Below are 25,549 nucleotides of genomic sequence, written 5' to 3'. Positions count from 1 at the left end.
TAATAAAAACCATAATGAAATTCTTTATTACTCCCAACACTTCTTCACAACCTTTGGAATTTAAGAGCCATTCCAACACAGCCCCCCTCCCCAACACTAGGCACTAAATGGAGCACTCATCTCCTTGATGTTCTGGGCAGTCTTACAATGGTAATACTTTTTAACCAAAGTAGGGCCCCTGTAAGACTGTCACATCCTACTCTTCTCCAACCATGCGGATAGAGGTCTGCTCAGGCAGATGGATATGGGTGACATTTATTCCCTTTTACAACAGTTGGTTTCCCTTATGATTACCAGCTTGTATAAAACCCTGTTAGCATCACTGATCCCAAAAGGGTTCAGGTTTTCTTGTCCAAGGGCATATTTCTCTTTCTGCTTCTCTCTATGAAGGGGATGGAATGTTTTCAAGATGAACACATAGACTCCCATTGCCGGAATATTCGGAATACTTTCCTTGATTTCTCAGACAGACTCTATGGGATGAAAAGATGAATAATGGTGATTAGTTCCTTCCACAGGGACAAAGCATGATACAGCCAGTGAATTTCTTCCACAAATAAAAGTTATAGTGTGCCCAAGTTGAATACTTAATATTTGGTTAATTATTGGGGCTGAAAGCTTGGAGGGAGCATAGGGAGCAAATAGAATTCCAGTTGGGAAATCAGAAAGCCTGGCCATGTTTAACTCTACTGAAGTATCATTGAAACTGAAGCTATTTCCTTTCTCAGTGAGTCATTCTCATCTACTCTATGTGTGTCTTTTCAGTCATCTGCGAAGATGACACCAGTGTTCTGCCACTGGTAAAGCATACACTCTGAGTTGTTCTTCTAACAGTAGTGACAGACAGTGATCAAGTCGTCCTCACAGACAAGGGCACGCCCTTACACAAAATGGCTCACCAAGGTTAGCTTGATATAATCTGTGGCCAGGGGGTAAAGTGAATTGGCCTTCATTAGAGTCAAACCTGTGGTTGTGTCTTTATGAGCATCATGTTTAGGCAAACAGAGCTAATAACAGGGAAAATCCCATTGTCCCTGGATCACACCAACAAAATGGTATGAAATCTCCAGAAACAGTATTATATAGGGAGACAAAACAACACCACTAAAAAGGACATTGCCAGTGACTCAGAAGATTTGGCCTTTTCTGCACTTGGGAATCACAACATTTCAGACTTAAAAGGGACCTCAAAAATCATCTAGTGCAATCCCTCCTGAAAGAGTCCCCTCTACAACATTCCCAACAAATGACCATCCAGAAAATTAAGAAAAACACTTATACTCCATGTTGTGGGACCTCCAGGGAGAACATAAGCAACATGCAGTATCTGACAAGCTACAGACCCTTAAGGTCAACCTAATTCAGTTTATAAAATAGGACTTTAAGCTATCCATAATAATTAGTCCATTAAGTGCTTGCCTAAAAGATAGTTACCATAGTAGAGGTGCTAGTAAGGAGGAACACAGACTAAAACAATGGAACACAGTAAGGTATAGTGGAAGGGACAATGGAATTAGTATCAGAAGATGTATCCAAATCCTGGCTCTGCCACTTGCCACCTGTGTTACCCTGGGCAGGTCACTAACCTCTCCGGGCTTCATTTTCCTCATCTGTAAAATGAATACCTCTATATCCTTTTCAACTCCAAATCCTATGGTCCTCCAATAATGAAATCGAATCTTAAACAGGAAGTGTCCTCAGAGAGGCCATTTATTTCATCCAACCCCTAAAATCCTGGTAACAAGTGATCCCCTAAGCTCTATGGAAGCTTTTTTGTGAGAATACCTCCCAGGTGGCTGTTTCTCTCTTGTACAGCTCTCATTGTTAGGACATTTCCCGTATATGCGTTTAAATCTACCTTTCTGTAACTGCTACTCGTTGCATATCCAGTTCCAAACGTGAAACCATTTCCTCTCATCATATAGGGTAACAGAGGGTAGGTTTTAATAAAAATTTCCAACAGAACCCTTCACTGAAAATGTAGGCCATTTTTCTTGAGGATAAGAGAGCAGACAGTGTTACAGAGAAAGCTGAGATGGCTTGGCTTTATTTCCATGACTTAATATTTGGAACAAATATTTAAGACTTCCAACTCAAGTATAGACTAAATAGACAAATAGCAATATTTTTGAAAAAAAAAATTTCTGGAGAAAGCTCAAATAATGCAATTTCAATCTAGAGGAACACTGTTCAGAGTTATTAAGGGCTATTATAATTCTTGAGCTTTTGGTGTCGTTATCACTCTCCACACGCATATACCCTTGCAATAAATTCTGGTTTGGAGTGTTAATGGCATTGGTTTTGTCTCCCTATAACACTTCCTGGAAATATTACCTGCTTTTATGTATTATTTTGCCCTTTCTACAGAGATAGATCTTTGTAAGAAGGTCAGAAACTATTTGCTCCAGGCTTTATAATCATCTGCTCTGTAGAAAACTAGTTAGTGAGCTGGAAATAGAAGAAACCAGGTCTCTTAATTGCTATTACTGTAAATTCTAAAATTCTCAATTTCTATATATACAAAGATCATATGCATTTTGAGTTTTTCCCCCCAAGAAGTTTTGATGGATTTGTGCTCAATTATTCACACTTGTTTCCTGGGGATAAGGGTATAATCTATGACCATGGAACAGGGAGAAGTTAACTGTCCCATATGAGGAATGAACTCATGACCTTGACATCATAGCACAGTGCTCTAAACAACTAAGATAATCTGCCAGGGTCTCAATTGCAAGTGGACAGCAAATAATGGAAGGAGCAGCTGTTCGGCAACACGAGGCCTGAGCAGCTGGATGCTCATCTGTTTCTGTACTTCTTTTGAACCCTCAGCAATTCCAGTTGGGAACACAGAGAATTAACTGGAACCTGATGGATGACTACTCAATAAATCACAGAGATTCAATCAGTTTCTTCTCTTTCCATGATGAAACTAGACACAGTATAGCTCGGCTTAAGAAAGCAACAGGCCCACAGGGGCTATTTATAGGCCCCGTCTCTGCCATTCTCATCCCATATATGCACATGCACACATAAAGAATGCTTCTCACCATTGAGTCTGTATCAGATGGCAAGTTAGACTGTCTGTGAGTCAAGAGGATGTGTAGCACGGCCCTCCAGCCCGATTCTGCTGGTGTGCACGTATCAAACTTGTTCTCATTATCCTCTCTGGCTCCTTCCATCTGTGTGCTATTGACCCAGGGGCACCAGTCTCGATGCTGCGAAACAGGATCAAAAATGCTTCTGGCAGATGTGTCCTAGGGAAGAAGGGGGAAAAAAAAGAAACAGTATCAGAGACTGGGAATGCCACAGCAATGAAAAGAGGCACTACTAAAGTTTCAAGAGAATATGACAACTGTTGGCACTCACACCCCAAGTCACCTATCTGCCATGATGTACTTTCCCCTTTGTTTCCTTAACATTTTCCCTACCCGCTCACTCCTTATGCTGGATATAAACTAGGTCTATTTGTCCTTTTTACTCCTCTCCTTTTAATCTACATTTATTTTTTGACACATATGCCTGAAATATCTGATCCCTCCCTTCCGAGCTTCCAAATTAGTTCCTTCCTTGAAGCCTTCCACAGAATCCATCCTAAAATGTATATTTACTACTTACTTATATACTTACTATATTGTGTTTATGTTCAGACCCTAAGTCTAATGAATGGATTCAAGTTTAAGTTTAAGGGCTGCACAGGACCTTCATCAATTTATACGCTATGACTGTCAAATAAGTATGATAGACCTACTGAACTGCTAGAAGAACAAAGGCGTGCCCGTTTGGCTCTTCGGTGAGGGCTAGATGGCACCTCCAACCCAGTGCTATCACCTTGCCCCATACTTCGGGTCACTGGGCGGCTTCTGGTGGTGGGGCTGGCAGCCTCTGGCTCAAGGCGATCAATAGGACTGGAGCAGTCCCAGCTCCGTGTTCGGGAGATGACGAGACCTGGACTCTTTTCCAGCTGAAGAGAGGACAGGAAGAAAACAATTTCAAACATGACAAAGCAGGATTAATCTAGGGCAGGGGTCTTACCTTGGGGTCTATGAACCTGTATTTTAAAAAAATTTTGTCAACTGTATTTCAACATTGTTTCCTTTATAATCCTGTGATTTTTATCTTTTATGCATTTAAAAACATTATTCTGAAAAGGGATCCATATCTTCACTAGACTGTCCGAGGGATCCATGACACACATGACACACAAAATAATTAAGACTCCCTGTAGCTTCCCAAAAGAAATAGGACCAAGGTCACCTCTGGAATTTTTCAGTGGTGTGTCAGAACTACTGAGTTTTCCAAAGAAACATTAGATTTGCAAAACAAAATTATGAATTTGGCCTTTTTAACAATGATAGATAAGATTTCCACATGGTATTCTGAGGTGAAGCGCACCCATTTTAGGAGACTTTAAGCCTCCTCCTCCATCCTGAAAATCTCTGATATTGAAAAGACTGAATTCTCTGACCCATCCCTTAAGACTAGGAGCTAAGAAAACAATAAAAGTTCTTACTTGTTCAGAGCCAGGGGAAAATGTGGCATCCTGGCTGCGTGTCATCATTCTCCGTGGAGACACCAATGCCAAAGGAAAACGCTCCGGTCGCCCATCAGGGACAGCAATAGGGGTACTCATCAGGCCAAAGGAAGCATCCAGATCGGCCAAGGCAGACTCAATCTGCTGGAAGCCCCAAAGCCCCACCTTTCTCATACAGTGTGAACATGTGATTAGAGAAAGTTGCATGGGCTCCAAGGAAGAACTGAATAAAGGGAAGAAAAGAAAACTGTATGAAAGAGTAACACCTACAATCCACTAATCTGGGGGTGGGGGAAAGGTTATCTGTTTAAAATTTTTATTAAATTATACCAAAAACCAATAAAAATCTCTAGAATGGTTGAGAACTGCGTTTTCTTTGTTCAGCTCACAAAGATCTCAAAAAGGATAATCCTGACTACCCCTAACGCTAAAGACCTTAAATTTTATATTACGATCATGTATTTTCAATAGTAATACCCAGAGATATCTGAGTGATCACTATAGCTGATATAAGGATCCCCAGCACCTAAAGCTCTCTCTCTATGTGTGTGTGTGTGTGTGTGTGTGTGTGTGTGTGTGTGTGTGTGTGTATACACACACATAGATAGATGAATATATAATTAGAATGAATAAAGGAAAAACAAAAGGACTATTCTGAAATAAAAGAAGAATCTAGGATTATTCTAAGAGAATGCAGAGGAGAGTTGATGCTATTGTGGGGATAAGGACTCCACTGAATGCTGAACATAAAAGAAGTTAAGTATTCAGAAATGAGGGTCTCAAAATTTTGCCAGATGCCACAAGGGGTCTCTGAAACACAGTTTGGGAACCATTACTGTATTCTATTTTCAAGGAGGTCTTGCAATTTATATATTCCTCTGGCCTCTCATAAAACTTTTTTCTTTCAAATTAAAAACATTCCTTAAAACCTTGGAGTCAAAAGAAAATATGTTTTAAATAAGTCAAGACCGGATCTGACAATCTCCTCATTTCTGAGGCAGTTTGTGCCAAGCCGAGCAGCTGGAATGGAAACAGCAACCCGGGAACCCAGAGCACTGCAGCTGGCATTTTCTTTGGTCGTTTTATCAATTAAACTGATTTTGTTCCTTACTGAGATTAGACAAGGGACTCCAATGAATGTTGCATTTGTGGGCACACTGACTGCCAGCTGGCTACTGTGTCTGCAGCAGACAGAAGCAGCACAATGAAAGTGTGGAAGCCAGGACTTGGGGTCCTACTCTGGGCTTGCTCCTGAATTTTTATCTTCTATTTAGGCTCTCTGAGGACCCTCTGTTTCAGTTAGTTCACAAGAAGCACTCCAGAATCAAGCCCAGGATCCTGAGTATGGTGTCTGGCACTATTACACATTCTGAAATGGAAGCTAGGTGCCATATTAGCTAGAGAATACTGAACTTGCAGTCAGGAAGACCTAAGTTCGAAACCTGCTGCAGCCACTAACTGTGCAACCCTTAAGCTCTATCAGCCATAGTTCCTCACCTATAAAATGGGGATCATAAGAGAATCTACTTCATAGGGTTGTAATGAGGATCAAATAGGACAGTATTTTTAAAGCCTTTTGCAAACCCTAAAGAGCTATAAAAACATTACCTATTTTCCCTATCTTATATATAATAGAAATGATCAATTTGTTGAATCAAATTCAACTTGGCGCTAAACTGCTTTTCCATCTTTGTTCTGATTTCTCCCCCTCATGCTACCTACATGATCCCATATAAATACTGCATTCACTGAATCTACATCAGTGAAACATTTCCTGAGAGCATAAAACTCAGATCAATTTACTAAAAGTGGTAATTGGTTACTTTGTTTACTGAAATCTTCCCTGTTCCCCAGAATCGGGGGCACTCTCCCTCTCTTCTGTGCTGCATTTATCACATTTTAAATTACAGATATTCGTGTTCTTGTCATCTTCTGTACTGGGCTGTGGCTTCTTGAGTATAGGAGATGTGTTTTTATGCCTGTGTTGGTATTAATGATTCAACATAAATGTAACTGAATCATCTTGTGGTCAGTTTGCATTGCTTTGCTCAATAATCATAGATTATCCTCTTATGTTTCAGAGAATCAGACTTTAGAAAAATGGTCTAAGAATTACAGAATACTATGAGCAAAGAGCAGACCACCTAATGGGGTTAGTGAGCTCCTCACCACTGAAAATATTCAGGTAGAGGCAGAATGACCACTTGTTGGAGATATTTTATATGATTAGAATAAATAAAAGGAAAACAAGAGGAATGGTCCCTTCCAACTCTGGTATTCTTTGGTTCTAATAAGTAACATCACTCTTTCCCCATTACTGACTCTCAAAATGAGGAACGTGTATTCGTGTTATTGTTCACACACTAACCTACACGACCAGCCACAAAGAGCCAGAATACAGGCAGTGACATGGACTTGGATGTCTGAGCCCAATTTGGTTGGAGCTTTTTCCCCATCACTTCTGTGTTCAAGTTCATCTTCAATCAGGTGTAAAAGAAGGCTGATCTTGTCCTCAGTCAGGCACTGCAAAGGAACCAAAGTGAAAAGACAAACAACTGAGGCTAAGGCAATCAGCAAGGAGACAGTTTTCCAAGTTGCTTGTGGCACTGTTGATTAACAAACATGATAGCATAGTTATACTGAGCAAATTTGGCCCCAGGGAAAAGCTGAAAAAATATAGTCTATTCCCTTCTTTTCTGAGGTGGAGGACTATGGGGGTGGAAAACTGCATACATTAATATACAATTAATGTGTAATTGGTTTTGTTGAGCTTTTTTTCTCTCATTTTAAAATCTGTTACAAGGAATGGCTTGTGGGTAGGGTAAAGATGAAAGTCATAAAAAAACAAAAGATGTCAATATAAATGAGATTTTTTAAAAAATGACAACAATATCTTTTTTTCTCCAGTATTAAGTGATTTTCAAATCACTGATTACAGGCTTCTCTCTGAAACCTATAAAAACACAATGTCAAATATCTGGAATGGGCAAAGGGTTTGTTTTTTGCCACAAGAACAGATCGAGTAAATTGTTATTATGAATAATAAAGAACACTTCTCTGGTAAGGACAGAAGGACATTCCTAATCCATACCAACTGCAGAGCTTAACAGTTTGGTGCATCAGATGGAAAAGCTGCTCAGGAATTAACCTTCACATAGCATCAAAAGAGTGATCAGAAGGGACAGGGAGAGTACACAGTGGCAAAATGGACTAAAAGGGGCCAAAATTATTTCAAGATTTCCTTTCAAGAAGGAGATTCTTACTTCTCTTTTAGATTTGCATTTTAGAGGGTCAAGGGAGAAAGGTAGGAAATGGATTACTCTAAAGCCAAGTAAGCTAGAGAGCAATGTAAATATAGTGGACAACACACTGGACTTTGAATTATAAGACCTGGATTCAATTCTTGGCTCAGACAATTACTAGAAAGTCATTTTACATCTCTAAATCTCAGTTTCTTCATCTGTAAAATGGAGAAAATAATACTCTGTACTATCTACCTCACAGGCTTACAAAGGAAGCATGTTTTAAATAACATAGTCCTAGAGAACAAGAAGTTAACTAGTACCAAGCAGTTTTAGTTTGTAATCAAGAAATGACTGAATTATTTTATTTAATATCAAATATTTCCCGATGGTACAAAATTGGGAACAACTTATTAAATGTCTTACTAGCCTATCGCAGGTATATTCCACTGAAAAAGCCCTCTCCTCGACTGACAGCAAAGAGGCAGGTTGTCCTTTCCATGACAATGTGAAATATTTCTTTCTACTTAAAGAACTCTGGTCCACATAATGACCAACTTCAGGTCCAGAGGACTGATGATGGAACACGCTACCCACACCTCCTGACAGAGACCATGGACTCAGGTGCAGAACGAGACATATTTTTGGGACATGATCACTGGGAGAATGTTTGACTGAACTACACATATCTGTTACACAGGTTTCTTCTTATTCTTTTCCAGTAGTGGGGGGAGGGAGAGAAATGGTGGTGAGGGGCAAGAAAAGAGATATTTGTTCATCGAAATACATTAAATTAAAAAGAAAACTCAAAGCAGTATGTATTATGTATGAATGATTGCAATAACTGGGTCCAATGTATGATAGACAAGGAAAATTTACCATATTTTTCAAGTCATCAGGTTTCAGGGAAGGCAGCTGGAGGTCCAGATGACAGAGGCTTTGAAAACGATCTAAGAACTCATTAAGAAGGGCAACAGGCTCATCCAACAGTAAAATTCCAAAACGATCTAAGGGGAGGGGAAAGATTAGAAGTGTTCCATTTGGCTTTTACTGTATTTCTGCTCTCTCCTTCCTTACTCTTCCCCCGCCCCCCAAGGTTTTTTTTAAAATGTCTGTGGTCATCAGTGAAACCATTTCCCTGTGGTCCCTCTCATTAACTTGGGCTGCACTTTACAAGTTCAATAAGTAGATAAGGCTTAATAATAAAAGCTATCATTTGTATAGCATCTACTATGTGCAAGGCACTGTGTTAAGCACTTTACAAACATTATCTCCTTTCATCTTCCCAATAACCCTGGAAGGTAGGTACTATCGTCATCATTATTATTATTATTCCCATTTTACAGGTGAGGAAATTGAGGCAAACAGAGGTTAAGTGACTGACCCAGGGTCACCCAGATACTAAGTATCTGAGGCCAGATGTGATCTCAGGTCTTCCTGGCTGCAAGCCCAGCACTCTAACCACTGCACCACTCAGCTGCTTATTAGTTGTGCGCTTCCACAACCAACAATGCTGTATATCCTTAGACCTTGGCTGGAGATGATTTTGTTTTCTTGGGCAGATGCATCTTTTCAGTTCTGCCACTGAAAAGCATTTCCTGGGTAGGGGTCAAAGTAAAAGCGAGTGATACCAAACTGTGCGTGTTATAGCTTTGGAGTTCCACCCATTAATACCATTGGCTATTTCATGGGCTCCAGGGGTTACAATTTCAAGGAATGGAAAATCAGTAAAGAAAGCCTGGCTAAAAGAGTTGTTAAAAGCACTCAGTTCACCAACAGCTGTTCTAGTCAGTGTCTAAATGAGGTTTCCCAGAACATCTAACATTTACACCAAATTTTTATAGCTAGCACATTCTTCGGCTCTGCATGAGCTTTTTTTCTCACGATATCTGGAACATAACTGAACCGGTAGGGGGTAGGAAAGGAAGGAAACTGTCTAGAGGGTCTAAATGAAAATAACTAAAATTGTGAATGGGTTAGTATGATCCACAGGCCAATATGTGAAAGATACCTGTCTACTAATCAATTGCTATGCAGAGACATATTCCTAATGGGGAAACTAGACTAACAAACAATGCAAACAGACAACAATTTGGGATGGAACCAAACAGGGTAAAATAAACCCTCTGCGTCTGGTTTTTGACCTCATCACTCTACTGAACCCGCGCTCTTGTCACACCCCCTAGATGTAGCTGTGTTCCCCCAAGGCCCCCTTTTTCCTGCACTGTCGCACTTGGTGATCACATGATTGGCATTCATGAGCTCTTCTCTAAGTGGGTAACTCCCACATCCCTATATTCAGGTCTCGTTTTTCTCCTGAACTCATCACCAACTGTCTATTAGACACTTCAAATGTCAGCACAAGTCCTATATGCACCTCAAACTTGACGTGTCCAAAACAGCTCATTATCATCCCCACTAAACCCACTCCTATCCTAACTTCTCTATTCTGCCATCCTTCCAGTCACCCAACCTTAGCATCATCTCAACTCCTCATCCCACATATATAATCAGGTGCCATATTTTGCTTTTCTATTTCTACATCGTTTGTAAACGTACCCTTCTCTCCATTTACACAGCCACCACCCTAGTCCGTATTGTCTCTTCCCTGGACTAATTATGATCTCTCCAATCCAATCTACCCTAAACACAGACAACCTGATTTTCCTAAAGTCAGTCTGACCATATTATACTCCTCCAGTTGATAAACTTTTACCCTCTATCACCTCTAAGATTAAATATAAACTCCTCTGGGGGCAGCTAGGTGGCGTAGTGGATAGAGTACCAGCCCTGAAGTCAGGAAGACCTGAGTTCAAATCTGGCCTCAGACACATAACACTTACTAGCTGTGTGACCCTGGGCAAATCACTTAAACCCCACTGCCTAGCCAAGAAAAAAAAAGAATATAAACTCCTCTGTTTGCACTTAGATGTCTTCATATCCTGGCCCCATCCTACCTTTCCAGCCTTATTACATATTTCATATTGTCCTCTCCACAAACTCTGTAACTTGGCCACACTGGTCTTACTGTTTACACTCCATCTCCCTTTACACTAGCTGCCTCCCATGCCTGGCATTTACTCAATTTCCCCCCTCCCCTTCTTCAACCTGTAGTGTCCTTCCAGACTCAAATCAAGTACCACCTTCTGCATCAAGCTTTTCCTGGTCTCCCCAGTTACTAGGCCTCCAACCCACTAGGGTTATCTTGTATGTGCTTTTTACGTGGTTTGGACATCGGTTCATGTTGTCTCTCTCCCCTATCTCCCTTACAATGTAAACCCCTTGAGGGCGGAGACTGTCAATTTTTAGTCTGTATTCTCTGCACCTAGCATATAGTAGACACTTAAAAAAAACCATATTAGTTGATCGTGACAAACAAAAGAGCCAGTTACCTAATAAATAGTGGATCCTGGGGTCAGGAAGACCTGGGTTCAAGTTCCACCCCCGATAGACACAGACTGTGTTGATCCAAGGCTAGTGATTTAATCTCTCAGTGCCTCAGCTAACTCTTTAAGACTGTAAGTTGCAGGTCACTTGTCTTATCTGCATTGTAAAGGGAACTTGCTCACCAGAAGTTTCATTCACAAATGAAATCAGTGATCCAGACCAATGCCTCACCTCCCAAAAAACTTGTAAGACTACTCATAAATTTGTAAAGAAATAATGTGTTGCTTGAAAATTCATTTCTTACTGATTACAGATATTCTGGCATTTAAACTGATTCATAAAACAAGCACTCATGTCCATTGATATTCTATACAAAGTGTGCAGAAATACTGACAGGCCTTGGTGGGTTACTATGATCCCTCCCCTCACAAAAGCCAGCAAAACCAGGAGTAATAGAAGAGAATCCACACTGCCTTATCAATTAGAGCAAAGAATGAAAATACATTTGGAGATAAGGATACAGAATTTGAAGATTCCAGAAAGGAGAGAGAATCAAAAAGAGTTAAAATGACAAGAGTTCTCATTGAGATTTGTTTTTTGGCAAGCAGGGACACTGAAAGCTACAAATACAATTCTAGTGATGATAAGAGTACTCTTACAGCTCCCTGCAATGTTTGCTCTGTGCTTAAGAAATGAATTTTACTGGACTCCGAAAACTGGCTCAATAGACTATTTCCTACACTTGGAGGTAGAGAGAATGTAAAAATACCATACACCTACAAATTACTGCCCATTTCACTTTCTAAAGAAGGGCTCCTTCTATACTAGGTATCTTTTCTTAGTCCCCAAATTAATACCAGAAGATTAGACTAAAAGCACTAAACAGAAAACCATTCAAATGCTTATTTTACTACACTTTTGTTGTATTAACTATTTTCTTAAACAGTCAAACTATCAGGAAGAAATATTTATTATAAAGCAATTAACCTGTATTACCTATAACATGTTACCTCCACTTCATTTTCTTCATTTTTCCCTTCTTCCTTTTGCTATGTGTGTGTATGTGAGTGATACTGAACTACTTCCTCCCCCCAAATTAGACTGAATTCCTTAGTCACCCCCCTTCTCTCTTTTCTCCCAATGAGGGGAGGGGACCTGAATGTGCAGGCAGAACTGCCTAGCCGTGCAGAAGCCTCCAAAGGAGGCCTGGGTCAAAGGATTCTCCACTCATGCTTTCTATTTAAAGCAATACTCAATAAATAAATGTTTTGGAAGGAAAAAGTGATGACACGAGGAAAAATCTGACCCAAACTAAATGGCAGGTGGCTGGTCTCAGGAACAAGTACCTGGGCAAGGGCTGTCTGGCCAGAAACAGAATTTCTCATGAGCAGTACACAAAGCTTTCTTCAGCTCGGCACATCTTTCATTATCTGAAACCAACATCAAGAAAATGTATTTAAAACATTATAAAGATACCTATAATCCTTATTAATATTTTAATTTACTTGTGACCCTTTAAATATGCATCCAATCCTCAAGAGCCCTTACAAGCATATATATATATATTATATATATATATACACACACATATATATATACACATATATATATACATACACACACACACAAGTAAAGTGCAAATAACTGAAAGAAAATACTCAAAACACATTTCTCACTCCCAAGAATATTTCAGATTACACTGATCCTGTATTAAGTAGATAAACAAATGACTACTTTGTCAGATCATCATTGGGCAGGGAGTGCTAAAGATGTACACTGGCATGGAAAGAAAACATGTTAATACCCCAGAAGAATAATAATTAGAACTATAAGTAAAAACATATTATTTATTCCCAACTACTTTGACTATAAACACCCCAAAAACTCATAGAAGAGTCGGGCCAATAGGGATGAATAGATTACAAATTAAAATGTGGCAACTATAGACTTAAATGCAATCAGGTATAATCAATGCATCTATTTATGAAAAAAGAGAAGTGACAGATCTTTTCAAACATTTCAAAAAAGTTTATATACTATCCCAAGAAAGTACCAACTCCCTATGTGAATAGATATGGAAGACAGTAATGCCATTTGCCCACTTTATACTTACATCTGTCAAAGTCAAATGCTGGCTGCAGGCTGGCACACAGGAAAGCCTGACAGCTCGAACACCTGAGCATGTCACATTCAACTGTGACCCAACCATACTTTGCACAGACCAGGGGAGATAGCTCATGGGGTTTGCCTGCCCATTTCAAGGAGTTTTCATGTTAAGGAAAATACAGTGAATACATTATTTCACACTTCAATACTTTAACAGCCTGTGATTTCATCATTGTTTGTACTTCCTCCATTGATTCAGATCTGCAAAGTCTTTGAAAATTTCCTATGGTGTGGCTAAAAAAATTCACCCTTTATCTAATCTTATGACAAGCCTCTATAAACTTAGCTAGGCTGAGTTTTTTTCATAGTTCATTCACTATTTTTAAATTTTCAATAGTATTTTATTTTTCCAATTACATGTAAAGACTATTTTCAACATTCATTTTTGGAATGATTTTAAGTTTCAAATGTTTCTCCCACCCCTCCCTCCTCCCCAAGAAGGCAAACTATCTGATATAGGTTATACATGTGCAATCATATAGTTCCACATTAGTCACGTTGTGAATGAAGGAACAGAAAAAAAGGGAAAAAACATGAGAAAGGAAAAAAAAGTGAAAATTGTATGCTTTCATCTGCATTCAGATTCCATCAGTTCTTTCTCTGGATGTGGACTGCATTTTCCATCATGACTCTTTTGGAATTGAATTGCTGAGAAGGGCTAAGTCAATCACAGTTGATGATCACATAATGTACCGTTACTATGTACAATGTTCTCTTGGTCTGCTCACTTTACACAGTATCAGTTCATGTAAGTCTTTCCAGTTTTTTCTGAAATCCACCTGCTTATCATTTCTTATAGCACAATAGTACTTCATTACACTCATACACCACAACTTGTTCAGCCATTCCCCAACTGATGGGCATTTCCTCAATCTCCAATTCTTTTGCTAGGCTGATTCTGATTCCACCTTGGAAGAACCTGCCAGAGTTTATCCTCCACTGTCATATTCTTCCCAGCATCAAAGATGATATCTAAGCTATAGGACACTGGAGTAGGCCTTTAATGGAGTATTACAAAAAAAAATTTAATAAGATGAAGAATTAAAATCCAAGAAAATCCAAATTAAAAACAAAATCTAACTACTGGGATAAGGATTTGCTATTTGATAAGAATCTCTGGAAAAACTAGAAAGCAGGGGGCAGCTAGGTGGTGCAGCATATAGTGCACTGGCCCTGGATTCAGGAGGACCTGAGTTCAAAGCTGGCCTCAGACACATAACACTTACTAGCTGTGTGACCCTGGGCAAGTCACTTAACTTCACTGTCTAGACAAAAAAAAACCCAAAAAACTAGAAAGCAGTCTTAATATAAAATATTACATAAAAAAAAAAGCCTAACGAATGGACCCATGGTTTGGGGTAAAAATTAATAACCAAAGAAAGACCAAAAAAGACCATTTTGAGTATGTGAAAAGTTTTTACGTGAACAAAATCAATGTAACTAGAATAAGAGAATTGTTGACGGCGGTGGGGGTGAGGATTCACATAAAATATCTCTAATAAAAATCTGATATCCAAAATATATAGGGAATTGACAAAAATACATAAGACCAAGAGTCAATCATTCCCTGAATAAATGGTCAAAGGATATGAAGTTTTCAAAAGAAGCCTTACCTACCAACAACCATATGGAAGACTGCTCTAAATTACTAATAATAAAAGAAATAAAAAACAAATCCAATGTTTTACCAAAAATCTAAAACTGATAAAGATGACAAAAGATGGGAATAGTCAATGTTGGAGGTGGAGTAATGAATACCGGGCATATATTCCACGGAAGCCAAAGACAAAAGTAAGGTTCTCATATACTGAAGAATACAGAAAACTATATACAAAGTTGGTGCCTGTCAATTGGGTAATGATATTGTGCTTTAAAACTGATGCAGAACAAAGTAAACAGAACCAGAAGAATACATATACAATGACCACAATTTTGTAAAGGTACACATTGCTAAGAAAAGAGAACTCAGATAAGTGTAATGATCAGTCTTAACTCAGATGACTGATGAAAAATGCCTTCCTCTTCTCTGGAAAAAGGTGGTAGATTATAAGTACATATTGTACCTATATACAAGTAGATTATAAGAGGATGAGACCTCCTCTGTCAGACAAGATCAATGTGTTGGTTTGTTTGGCTTCTTTATTTCTTTGTTTTAAGTAAGAGTCTAAGTAGGGGTGCACAGGTACTGGAAAGTGACAGTGCTATTAATGGCACATATATTTATTTTATAATTGACCAAGCTGCATCTGCTACTGTGAACTCTCAAAAGAGCTTCTGGTAAATGATAACAAACAGGAGCATTGTTTTCTTTTTTCTTTTTTAAGGCAATTGGGGTTAAGTGACTTGCCCAGGGTCACACAGCTAGTAAGTGTCAAGTGTTTGGTCTGAGGCCGCATTTGAACTCAGGTCCTCCTGAGTTAGGGCTGGTACTCTCTCCATTGCGCCATCTAGCTGCCCCTAGGAGTGTTGTTTTCGAACCTCTGGCCACCACACTCACTCTCCGCTGTGTCCCGGAACCAAATAACTAGAGAAAATCTACGAATCTGTATTAAAAACATCCTGAAACAATAAACAGCAATAAAGATTCAATATTCATCTTTTTGTATCCATCTGAGCAGCACCTGTAGAGCCATTAAAAAAGACAAACAGGGTGTCACAAAAATTATGGTGTCATTTTAAGCTATTAAAGCTTTAATAAATACTACTAATAATAAATAATAGTAATAATAATATAAGATATGAGAAGTGTCAAAAAAATCTTAGTGCAGTTTATCAAAGCTACTAAAGCTTAAAATTGCACTAAGATTTTGGGGACATTTGTATATATATGTATGTGTATAAATCTTTATATATTATATATAAATCTTCACATAGATAAATCTTTATATATAAATATAAATGTTTATGTATATAAATCTGTACATTAATCTTTTAAAAAACATAATAGATCTACAGGTTCTGTTACTCAGATGAAAGATGAAAAAAATGAACACTGAATTCCTACTGCCATTAATTGTTTGGAGACCCTTTTAATACATGCTATAATAGGCTTGAAATATGCTGGGAATAAATCTTCCCACTATCCAGGGCATTGGTTAACTCTCTCTTTTTTTTTGTGATAAGCAGTATTATTCTATTTTTTCCCTTAACAATACTTTATTTTTTTCCAATTATAGTTTCAACATTCATTTTGAGTTTCAAATTTTTCTTGCTTCCTCCCTTCCCTTCCCTCCCCCATCCCCAAGACAGCAAACAAACTGATGTTATACATGTACAATCATGTTAAACCTATTTCCATGTTAGTCACGTTGTGACAGAAGAATCAGAACAAAAGAGAAAAAACTGGTTAACTCTCAATAGAATAAATAGTTTCTATATGTTTAAGAGGGATATGAGAAGACCAAAAAACATCATAAGACCAGGAAAGCTGATTAAAAGACTTGAAAACAGAATTTAGACATAAAAGTTAAGGAAACTGGGACTATCCAGTCAGAAAAAAAGAAAACAACTATGAAGAATTAAAACTGATTTAAACCATACAAAGGTTTTCCCCTCCCCAGATGGTGGTATACTCTTCATTTCTATTGAGGAAAGAAAAAAAAGTCAGTGGGTTTAAACTCTATGCCACAAAATTTAGGCATAAAGAAAACGAGTGTTAAAATGGGTAAGTGTTGTTAAAACTCCAGAAGAAGCTACTAAAGAAGGTTGTCTCTGGACTAGGTAAAGTAAAACTGACATTCCAAATACGAGACTTCTAAAAAAGAGTATATTTGGCAATTTTCAGTGGGTTTTGTTTTAAGTATAAAAAGATAAAAATTGAGGTGGGAACAAGAAGACAGTGCTTCTGAAGAATTGCAACTTCAAAGTTCATACTGAATATCTATTCTTAAAAGGATATAGTAAATGTTTCTACTCTGTTAAAGAAGGCTTCTTTGCTTGTAGATTCCAAAGGAAGTTGTTCTGCTTGAGGTGCTTCATTAATTGACTGAGACAAGGCAGATGTATCCTTCCTAAAAAACAAAGTGACATAGCTGTAAAAATATTCCTCTCCTTCCTGTCTCCAAATTCCCTAACGTTTGATCTATCTTATATCCCCAAACCAGAGTGATTTTCCAAAAACACAGTTTCCATAATGTTACTCCTACTCAAAAACCTTTGAGTTCCTCACTGTCTACAGGAGGTCCTTACCTAGAACCTATGAATTTAAAAAAACTTTCTTTGATAACTGTACTTCAATATAATTGATTTCCTTTGTAATCTTACATATTTTAGTTTACACATTTCACAGCTTTTTTTGGAGGAGTCCATAGGCTTCGCCAGATTGCCTGCCAAAGGGGTCTCAGACACACAAGAAAGGTGAAGATCTCGATAATGCAGTTATTATCAGCCCCACTTTACAGATGAGAAAACTGAGGTTCAGAGAGTTTAAGGGACAAGGCTGCCACCTTCAAGGGCGCCCTTTTGCTGTTGCTTCATCCCCCCCATCCCAGACTGCCCAGAACTTATCTAGCCTACTTGACTATTCACACTGCTTGGCTGAGATAGGAGTCACCAACTCTAATCCTGAGGAGATAGAAGACTACCAGGTCTTACTATGTTTCTTGCCATTGTATCTTAAGGTCCTCTAAACCAGAGTTGTCAAACACAGCCTGTGACACTCCCAGTGCTGCCGAAACCGTATTTAAAATGTAATTGGAAAATATTTAACAAAATTAAAAAAACAATAAAACACAGACAACATTCCATTTTAAAACTAAGTCAATATGTAGCCTGCAGGGATGTTTATATACAGATTAGTGGCCCATGTTTCTATTTGAGCTTTAAACCACTGCTTTAAACTTTACCATCTGTATTGCCTCTCTACCTTCTTCAGACCTGGCACTGTTATCTGACCTACTGACAAAACCTAAGGCCTTGCCAACTCCACCCCCCATCCCCACCCCAGAACCCTTCAGACTTACAGAGCTTCTCCTACATCTTCCAGTTGAACTTACTTTCATGTGCTGTCTCTCCTAATTAAAATATGAGCTCCCTAACAGCAGGGACTACCTAACTTTTTTTCAATTTGCATCCTCAGTGCTGACACAGTGCTTGGCATATAGCAAGAGATTATTACATGTTCATTCACTCATTTGTTCATTGGTTCATTAGTTTGTTCGTTCATTCATGCCCAGGAGCACACAGCTTGTAAATGTTAGAACCTGGACTTAGAGGATCATAGAACTTAGAGCTGAAAGGATGACATAATCCAATCCCTTAACTCTACCAAGAAACAGGCTCCAAGAAGTAACATGATCTGCCTAAAACAAGCAGGAGAAGCTCATCCTCCAAATCCAGCACTCTTCCCACTGCACCATCCTTGAAGGTAGGGATCATTTAATTTTTGATCTTGTATCCTCAGCACTTAAAACATTTCCTAGGGGCAGCTAGGTGGTACAGTGGATAGAGTTCCAGCCTTGGAGTCAGGAGGACCCGAGTTCAAATCTGGCCTCCAACACTTGACATTTACTAGCTGTGTGACCTTGGGCAAGTCCCTTAACCCCGACTGCTTCACCAAAAAGCAAAAAAATAAAGTGCAGGTTTGACCATGTCACCCCCCCCCCAATTCAGCAAATTCCAGTCCCTACCTATTACCTCCCAATTCAAATATAAAATTCTTTGGCATTCAAAACTCTTGATAATTTGACATGTTGTACCTTACACTCCACTCCATGTACTCTTCAGTTCAGTAATTCTGGACTCTTCACTGTTCCTAGAACAAGACATTCCATCTCCTGACTTTGGTCATTTTCACTAACTGTTCCTCACATCCAGAACGCTCTCCTTCCTCATTTCGACCTCCTAACTGCCCTGGCTTACATTAAGTCCCTGTAAAAATCTTATCTTCAGCAGGAAGCCTTTCCTGCTCCCCTTTAATTCTTCTTTCTGTTAGTTCCTCTTTAAGTCTTCCCTTCGTTACTTCTAATTTATGCCGTATACACCTTGTTTGCATGTTGTCTCCCCCACTAGACTGTAACTACAAAGGAGGAAATCTTCTGCCTTTCTTTGTCTCTCCAGCATTTAGAACAGTGCTTGACATATAGTAGGCAGTTCATTAATGTTTACTGATTGATGCCCTCCTCCCTCAAACCCACTGCTGTAGGTCCCAGTCTCTGATGTCCTTATCCCAGTCTTCCCTATTTTTCTGCTGTGCTCTCTGGAAACCCTGTTTTAACATGTTAACAAACCACCCTTTGTGATAGGCCTGCGTCCTCACTGTGGAAGATCTCTGATATATACATTTAAATAGGTATGTGCATGTTGTTTTCTCCCCAAACGAATACAGCTCCTTAAAGTGGGGGCTGTTTCATTTTTGTCTTTTTAAGTCCACAATCTAGCATAATGCCTGGCATCCAGCAGGTGCTTGATCAATGCCTGTTCAAATTGTTTAAAATTAGAAGTTCATCTTAACACACAATCCTCTTTTCTGTTCTTTGTATGTTTACCCTTCTTAAGTCCATAAAGATATTTTTAAAGTTCATAATAAAATTTTTAAATAAATGAACACATATTTCACATAATAGCTTTGTACCATCTGTGAATTGACAAGCAAGCCTACTAGGTTTTATCCAAGATATCGATAAAATGTTAAGCAGCACATGACCAAGCACAGCATCCTCCTTCCAAGATGACACTGAACCATTAATAACTACTTTTTGGATCTGGTCATTCAGCTAGTTCCAAATCTATCTTCCTGTGTTGCTGTCTGGTCTAACCCTAAATTTCTCCATCTTTTCTACAAGAATAGCATGAGAGATTTTGCCCTTGGGGAAGGGGAAAAGGTACACAAACAGTTCCTCTGTCAAATGCTTTACTAACATTTAGGTAACCTGTATCTACAGCATTCTCCTGATCTACCAGTCTATTGACACTGTCAAAAAATTAGCTTAGTCTGACATGACTTACTCTTGTGGAAACCACAGCAGATCTGCAATCATTGCTCCTTTTCCTAGACATTCACTAACCCTCCTTTTAATAATAAATACATTTTAGAGTTTTGCCAGGAATAAAAGTCAATCTCACTGACCAATTGCTTGCTGACTCTATTTTCTTAACTTTTGTGAAAATTGGGACATCTACTCTTCTCAAATACAATGACAATGGTCTTCATTCTCCATGAATTTTCTTTTTCTTTTTGGAAGCAACTGGGGTTAAGGGACTTGTCCAAGGTCACACAGCTAGTCAGTGTGTGAAGATGAATTTGAACTCAGGTTCTCCTGACTTCAGGGCCAGTGCCCTATCCACTGTACTACCTAGCTGCCCCTATTCTCCATGATTTTTCAAAGTTCAATTGACAGTAATTCAGTAATCACATCTACCAGTTTTTTTTTTTCGTATCCTGGGATGCAGAGTTCATTTGGTCTTAAGTAACAGGAACTAGTCAACAGCAGTTAGGTGCTCTTTTACTATATCCTTGTTTTGGGTTTCAAATCTCTATTAGCCATTTCTTTTGTCCTTCCTAGTCCAAAGGCAATTCTCCTTGACAAAGAAAAGAGAAGCAAAATAAAACTACAGTGATTCTGCATTCTCTCAGCATAGTAGAGTGGAAAGACTGATAAGCCTTGAGTCAGGACACCTGTATGTGAAGCCTGCTTCAATACTTACTTATCAAAAAAAAAAATACTAACTTACTAGCTGTGTGATGTTGGGTAAGTTGCTCAATATTACTCAATCTCTCGGGGTAGAGAAAGGGGATTATAATATTTGTAGTACCTACCTTGTGAGGTTGTGAGGATCAAATGAAAGATCTATAAAGCACTTCGTAACCTCTTCCGACACTATATTAATTTTTATTGTCCTAGCAACCCTGTGCAGCAGTCTTTTCCCTTCTTTGTTTCTACATTAAAGTCTGGGTTTTTTAAGTATGCCTAACAAGATGCAGTTCATTCTGAACTTTAGCATTCCTAACACTAATATAAAGGGACCAAGCCATAATCCTGCCACAATCTTGTATCAACTGTCCTCTGTTGTCTACCTTGGCCTGCATCTTAGGCACAGCTTTTTAACAATCTAAGTTGGTAGATGAGATCTTTATATATTCATATTGTTCTCTTTAGACAACTCCCCTTTTTTTTCTTCATTAGAATTATTTCATTGTGTTTTTAGAATTAAATTCTTGAGAGTTTCCTATCTCTCCTGGGTTGATTTTCCCTGCACAGTTTTGAGCCATAAAATCTTACCTATCTTTCCTCTGAACCCTGTAAAGCTTGCTATCTACGGTGGGTGTCAGATGATGCCTGGCCTTCCTCTCCTCTATCACAAATTCTGAGATGGAATTGTCACTGCCCCTGCAAGGTTCCTATCATTTCTCTCCAAGCAACCAGTTTCTCCTTTCTAGTAAGAATAAAATACTGAAAAGCAGTTTCCAGTATTGCTTCCTCCACCTTATGAAAGTTACGGTTATCATTAAGGCAAGCCAAGAAATCATTAGCTGCTCTGCTTTTGGCTCCAACAGCAGATCACTCGGGCTCTGTGACCTAGTTTCTTTATCTATAAAATGAAGAGGTTAGACTAAATGACCAACAATTCCTAGCCTTAAATCTATGATCCTATACATGGATAACTAAGTCCGCTATCATTAGATCTTCACATAATAATATCATGATACAAGCTCTGTCAGGCTTGCAGTCTGTTTAGTGATTTCTTTCTTCTGCCCAGTTCATCTGTAGAACACTTAGATGAAGGAAGCTGCACTAGTCGACCCTCAAGTTTCTTCAAGCTCTAAATCTATGATGATAATTCTGTTCCTGCCTTTATTACTCTTCACCTGAGTTGTCTCCACCATGCTTCTCTCTGGTTCTTGAATTTCCTCATCTGAGTATATCTTCATATAAGTTGCTACTCCATCCAAATCTATCCTGTTCCTTTTGAATGGCATACCCTTCTAGAAACTTTCCAGATCCACACTCTAATTTACTTTAGTGGTCCTTCCCACCAAGTCTCAGACATACTTATGAGGCCAAATTGCCTCTTTGTATTAGAATTTCTTGTTTATCTTGCTCATTACTTCCCGTCTTTTTTTTTTGAAAGGGTCCAGATTTTTATTCCATCAATGGAAGCAACTTCTCTATACTATGGAGGACCAACAACTTGTCTGTTACTTACAGTCTTAGGGAGCTGCCTGGAGGTACTGAGAGGTAAAGTGACTTGTCATGGTCATGTACCTAAAAGACAGGCAACACTTGAACCCAGGTCTTCCTATCTCTAAGTCCTCTTCCTATCCACGATGGCACCCTGTCTCTTGTTTAATACCCATACTTCGTGCATTCTGTATATCTGAGGTTACATGTTTTATTGCTGTGTCCTTTCTGGGATTTTTGTTTCCAAGGCATTTTATAGGCTTTCTAATACTATTCTTCTTTCTAAAGTATAGCTTCTCTCTATGATAACTAGCTTGGTAAAGATATTGTTTTCTTCCTCCACTTTCGTTTTCTGTTTAAAGCCTTTATGATAAAACTTGCAAGATTCTGGGCAAAATGTTTTACTAGCCCTTAACAGGTACATTCCATCCTTGGGGAAGAGCTTCTCGTCACCAGATTTTAAGCAATGGCCCAGAAATCCAACATCTATTCTCAGATACCCTCATTAAACATTTTATATGGTATCATTTTTTTACAATGCTTCATACACAGCAGATACTTAATAAAATTTATTGAATAAATTAATCTTGTACCCTCCTTCTCCTGGGCAGTATTGAACTTACACAGTTCCAAAATAAGTTTTTAAATAACAGGACTACAAAATCCTACAGCAGTCCAGATTAGCCCAGGTCTTGGCATACAGTGACAGATTTTATTTTATATCTGGCCTCCCAATCCACCTACCCCCAAAGCTACATAGAAACTAATGATCACAAAATAAAGAGACTTAAGAGAACCCATGAAAAATAATAGAAGAAAACATCAAGGTAAGTCTCTAATGTCTAAGAGGATGTGGAAAGGCATGGGTATTTCAACATCACTCTTGAAAAGGAAATGAGGTGGCTGGTGTCCCTACACTGATGATTAAAAATTGAAGAAAATTCTTGCAGTATCTGATCACAGCAAAATAAAGACAACTCAGTGGAGTAAGGCCTATGGCAGTGAGGCCAGAAGGACTCATACATCCCACTCTTTCCAATAGCCCCTGGCCTAAAAAACAATTCATGATTATATAGTGCTTTCTAGTTTACACTGCACTTTCCTCATAACCACCACTGTGGGCTTGTGAGGCCATTATCACCTCCATTTTACTGATGAGGAAATAAGAGGCACTGTGTGAATTTGTAGTGGAAAGAGCACTCAAAAGACTTGGTTTTGAATTCTGACTCTGCTACCTACCTTGCGTAAACTTGGGCAAGTCACTTATAATTCTCTGGGCCTCAATTTTCTCTTCCATAAAACTAAGGTGGTTGTATTAAATGGGTTCTAAGTTCCTTCCAGCATTAACACCCTTCATTCTTTTTAGAACGCTTTGATCTCTTCTTTGTCCCCTTTGTTTTCGATCTTGTATTGTACTTATCTGTGTACCTGTTATATTCCCCACAGTCCAATGTCAAACTTCTTGAGGGCTGGAACTTTTGTCTTTTTCTCCTCAAGGCCTAGCATAGTTTCCTTGCACACAAAGGATCCCTAACAAACACATATTGCACTGAATTGAAATGGAACATTCTGCAAAAACCTAGGGAAGCTCATCCAGCCCAGACTGCTCTGTGCAGGAAAACCAGGACTATACCTGGGCCCTTGTTATTGTTTTTTTTTAAATCAGGGGTTCTGAACCTTTTCTGTGGCATTTTGGTGAGGCCCTTTTCTTGGAATCATGTTTCACCTACTGTGAGTTGTCTTGAGGAGCAAATGAAAGAATATTTGTATTATTATTCCTGGCACATAGTAGGCACTTAATTATGCTAGTTTCCATTATTATTATTGGTGTTGCTTTTGTCATTGTTGTTATTGCAATTCTCTGATCCTGGATTGTGATCCTCTGGCTCTGCCTTGAGTGGACTCAGCTTCAAATTCTACTCCTGATGTTCTTAACAAGTGTCGCTACCCTGGGCAAGTCACTTAGCCTGCTGGGGCCTCAGTTTCCTCATCTGTAAAAGGAGGGTGGATTGCATGGTTTCTAAAGTCCCTTTCCAGCTCTAAAGCTATGAATCTTTGAAGTAATTCCAAATCCTTTATGAAGTACTTCGTGCCTCCCAGTTTAAGCAGTTGAAGGCAACGCTACGTTTCAATTAGCGACTGGCGACAATAAAGGTGTTCGTGCATTTCTTTCCTCTTCCCCAGCTGCCGGACCTCTGAAATCGCTCCCCCTCCGCGCCGAGGCCAGATTGAGGACTTGTGCCGGCCCGCGGGCCTCAGCCCCGCGTTCTCTCTCGGCCTCGCGGGCCTCCGCCGGCACGTTCCGTTAACGTTAACAGCTCCCAGGGAGCACCTCCGGCGGCTCGGGGCGGATCCAGCCTCCGGTACCCTCCTTCTCCGGGGCAGAAATCGCGGCCCGCCCGCCGCAACCTAAGCCCCCGACGGCCGGAGGACGAGCAGGAAGACGACGAGTGTCCTCCCCGGCCTGCGTTCATGCAGCCCCCCTCCCCCCCACCGTCCTGGGCTGGACCCCCGGAGCCTGACCCCTCCCAGACAGTCCAGACAAACTCACGCGTCCGATCCTCCATCCTCGGGGGCGATTCCTTCGTCTATCAACTGACGGATTTTCTGCGGGGTCACCTCTGAGGAGCGGACCGCGGAACCCCGAGTTTTTTCGCCTCCGGCAGCAACCGCCGGCGCAGGATTGGGCGCCTCCATCTTGGTCCTTCCTCAAAGTTTCCCCTCTGGGTCCTAAAAGCTCAAGTACTTCCGTTCCGGGCTGATAAACGCCGCCTCGGGAACTGCTAGATTTCAACAGTGCTGATGCTGGAGGTGGGAAGGCCGAGGGCGGACCTCGAGATGACGAAGCTCTATTTAGGTGTCTCCTGCACCTCTGTGACCGCTGCCCAAGGGCTCTGGTTCTTAAAGGTTTTGTCATATTGCACATTTCACATAGACTTAAAGAGCTGGAAGAGGACCTCAGAAGTCAAATAGTCCAGCCTCCTTTTACAGATGAGGAAACTGAGGCCCCAGAAGGCTAAATGATTGAAAATCAGGGCTTAATCTATTGTTTTGTTTGTCTAGAGATTTAAGAAAATGACGGTGAAAATAATAATACAGATTAA

At 39.5% G+C, this 25,549-nt stretch overlaps 1 protein-coding gene across 1 annotated transcript; it reads right to left on the bottom strand.

Moving 5' to 3' along the window:
- ZC3HC1 (zinc finger C3HC-type containing 1) lies at nt 1-25,184 on the bottom strand. The gene is made up of 10 exons (XM_021002354.2): nt 24,997-25,184; nt 17,225-17,336; nt 13,274-13,424; nt 12,507-12,590; nt 8,653-8,780; nt 6,900-7,054; nt 4,511-4,754; nt 3,749-3,961; nt 3,048-3,254; nt 1-473 (listed from the first exon to the last, which is right to left on the bottom strand). Exons 1-10 carry the CDS (start codon nt 25,140-25,142, stop codon nt 405-407), a joined length of 1,509 nt encoding a protein of 502 aa, XP_020858013.1. The 5' UTR covers nt 25,143-25,184; the 3' UTR covers nt 1-404.
- Between the last annotated feature and the right edge of the window lie 365 nt (nt 25,185-25,549).

The sequence above is a fragment of the Phascolarctos cinereus genome, unplaced genomic scaffold (assembly GCF_003287225.1).
Source record: "Phascolarctos cinereus isolate Bilbo 61053 unplaced genomic scaffold, phaCin_HiC Scaffold_1;HRSCAF=81, whole genome shotgun sequence".
Classification (NCBI taxonomy): Eukaryota; Metazoa; Chordata; class Mammalia; order Diprotodontia; family Phascolarctidae; genus Phascolarctos; species Phascolarctos cinereus.
The sequence above is the reverse complement of the archived record's forward strand: the minus strand, read 5'-3'. Positions and strand labels throughout refer to the sequence as shown.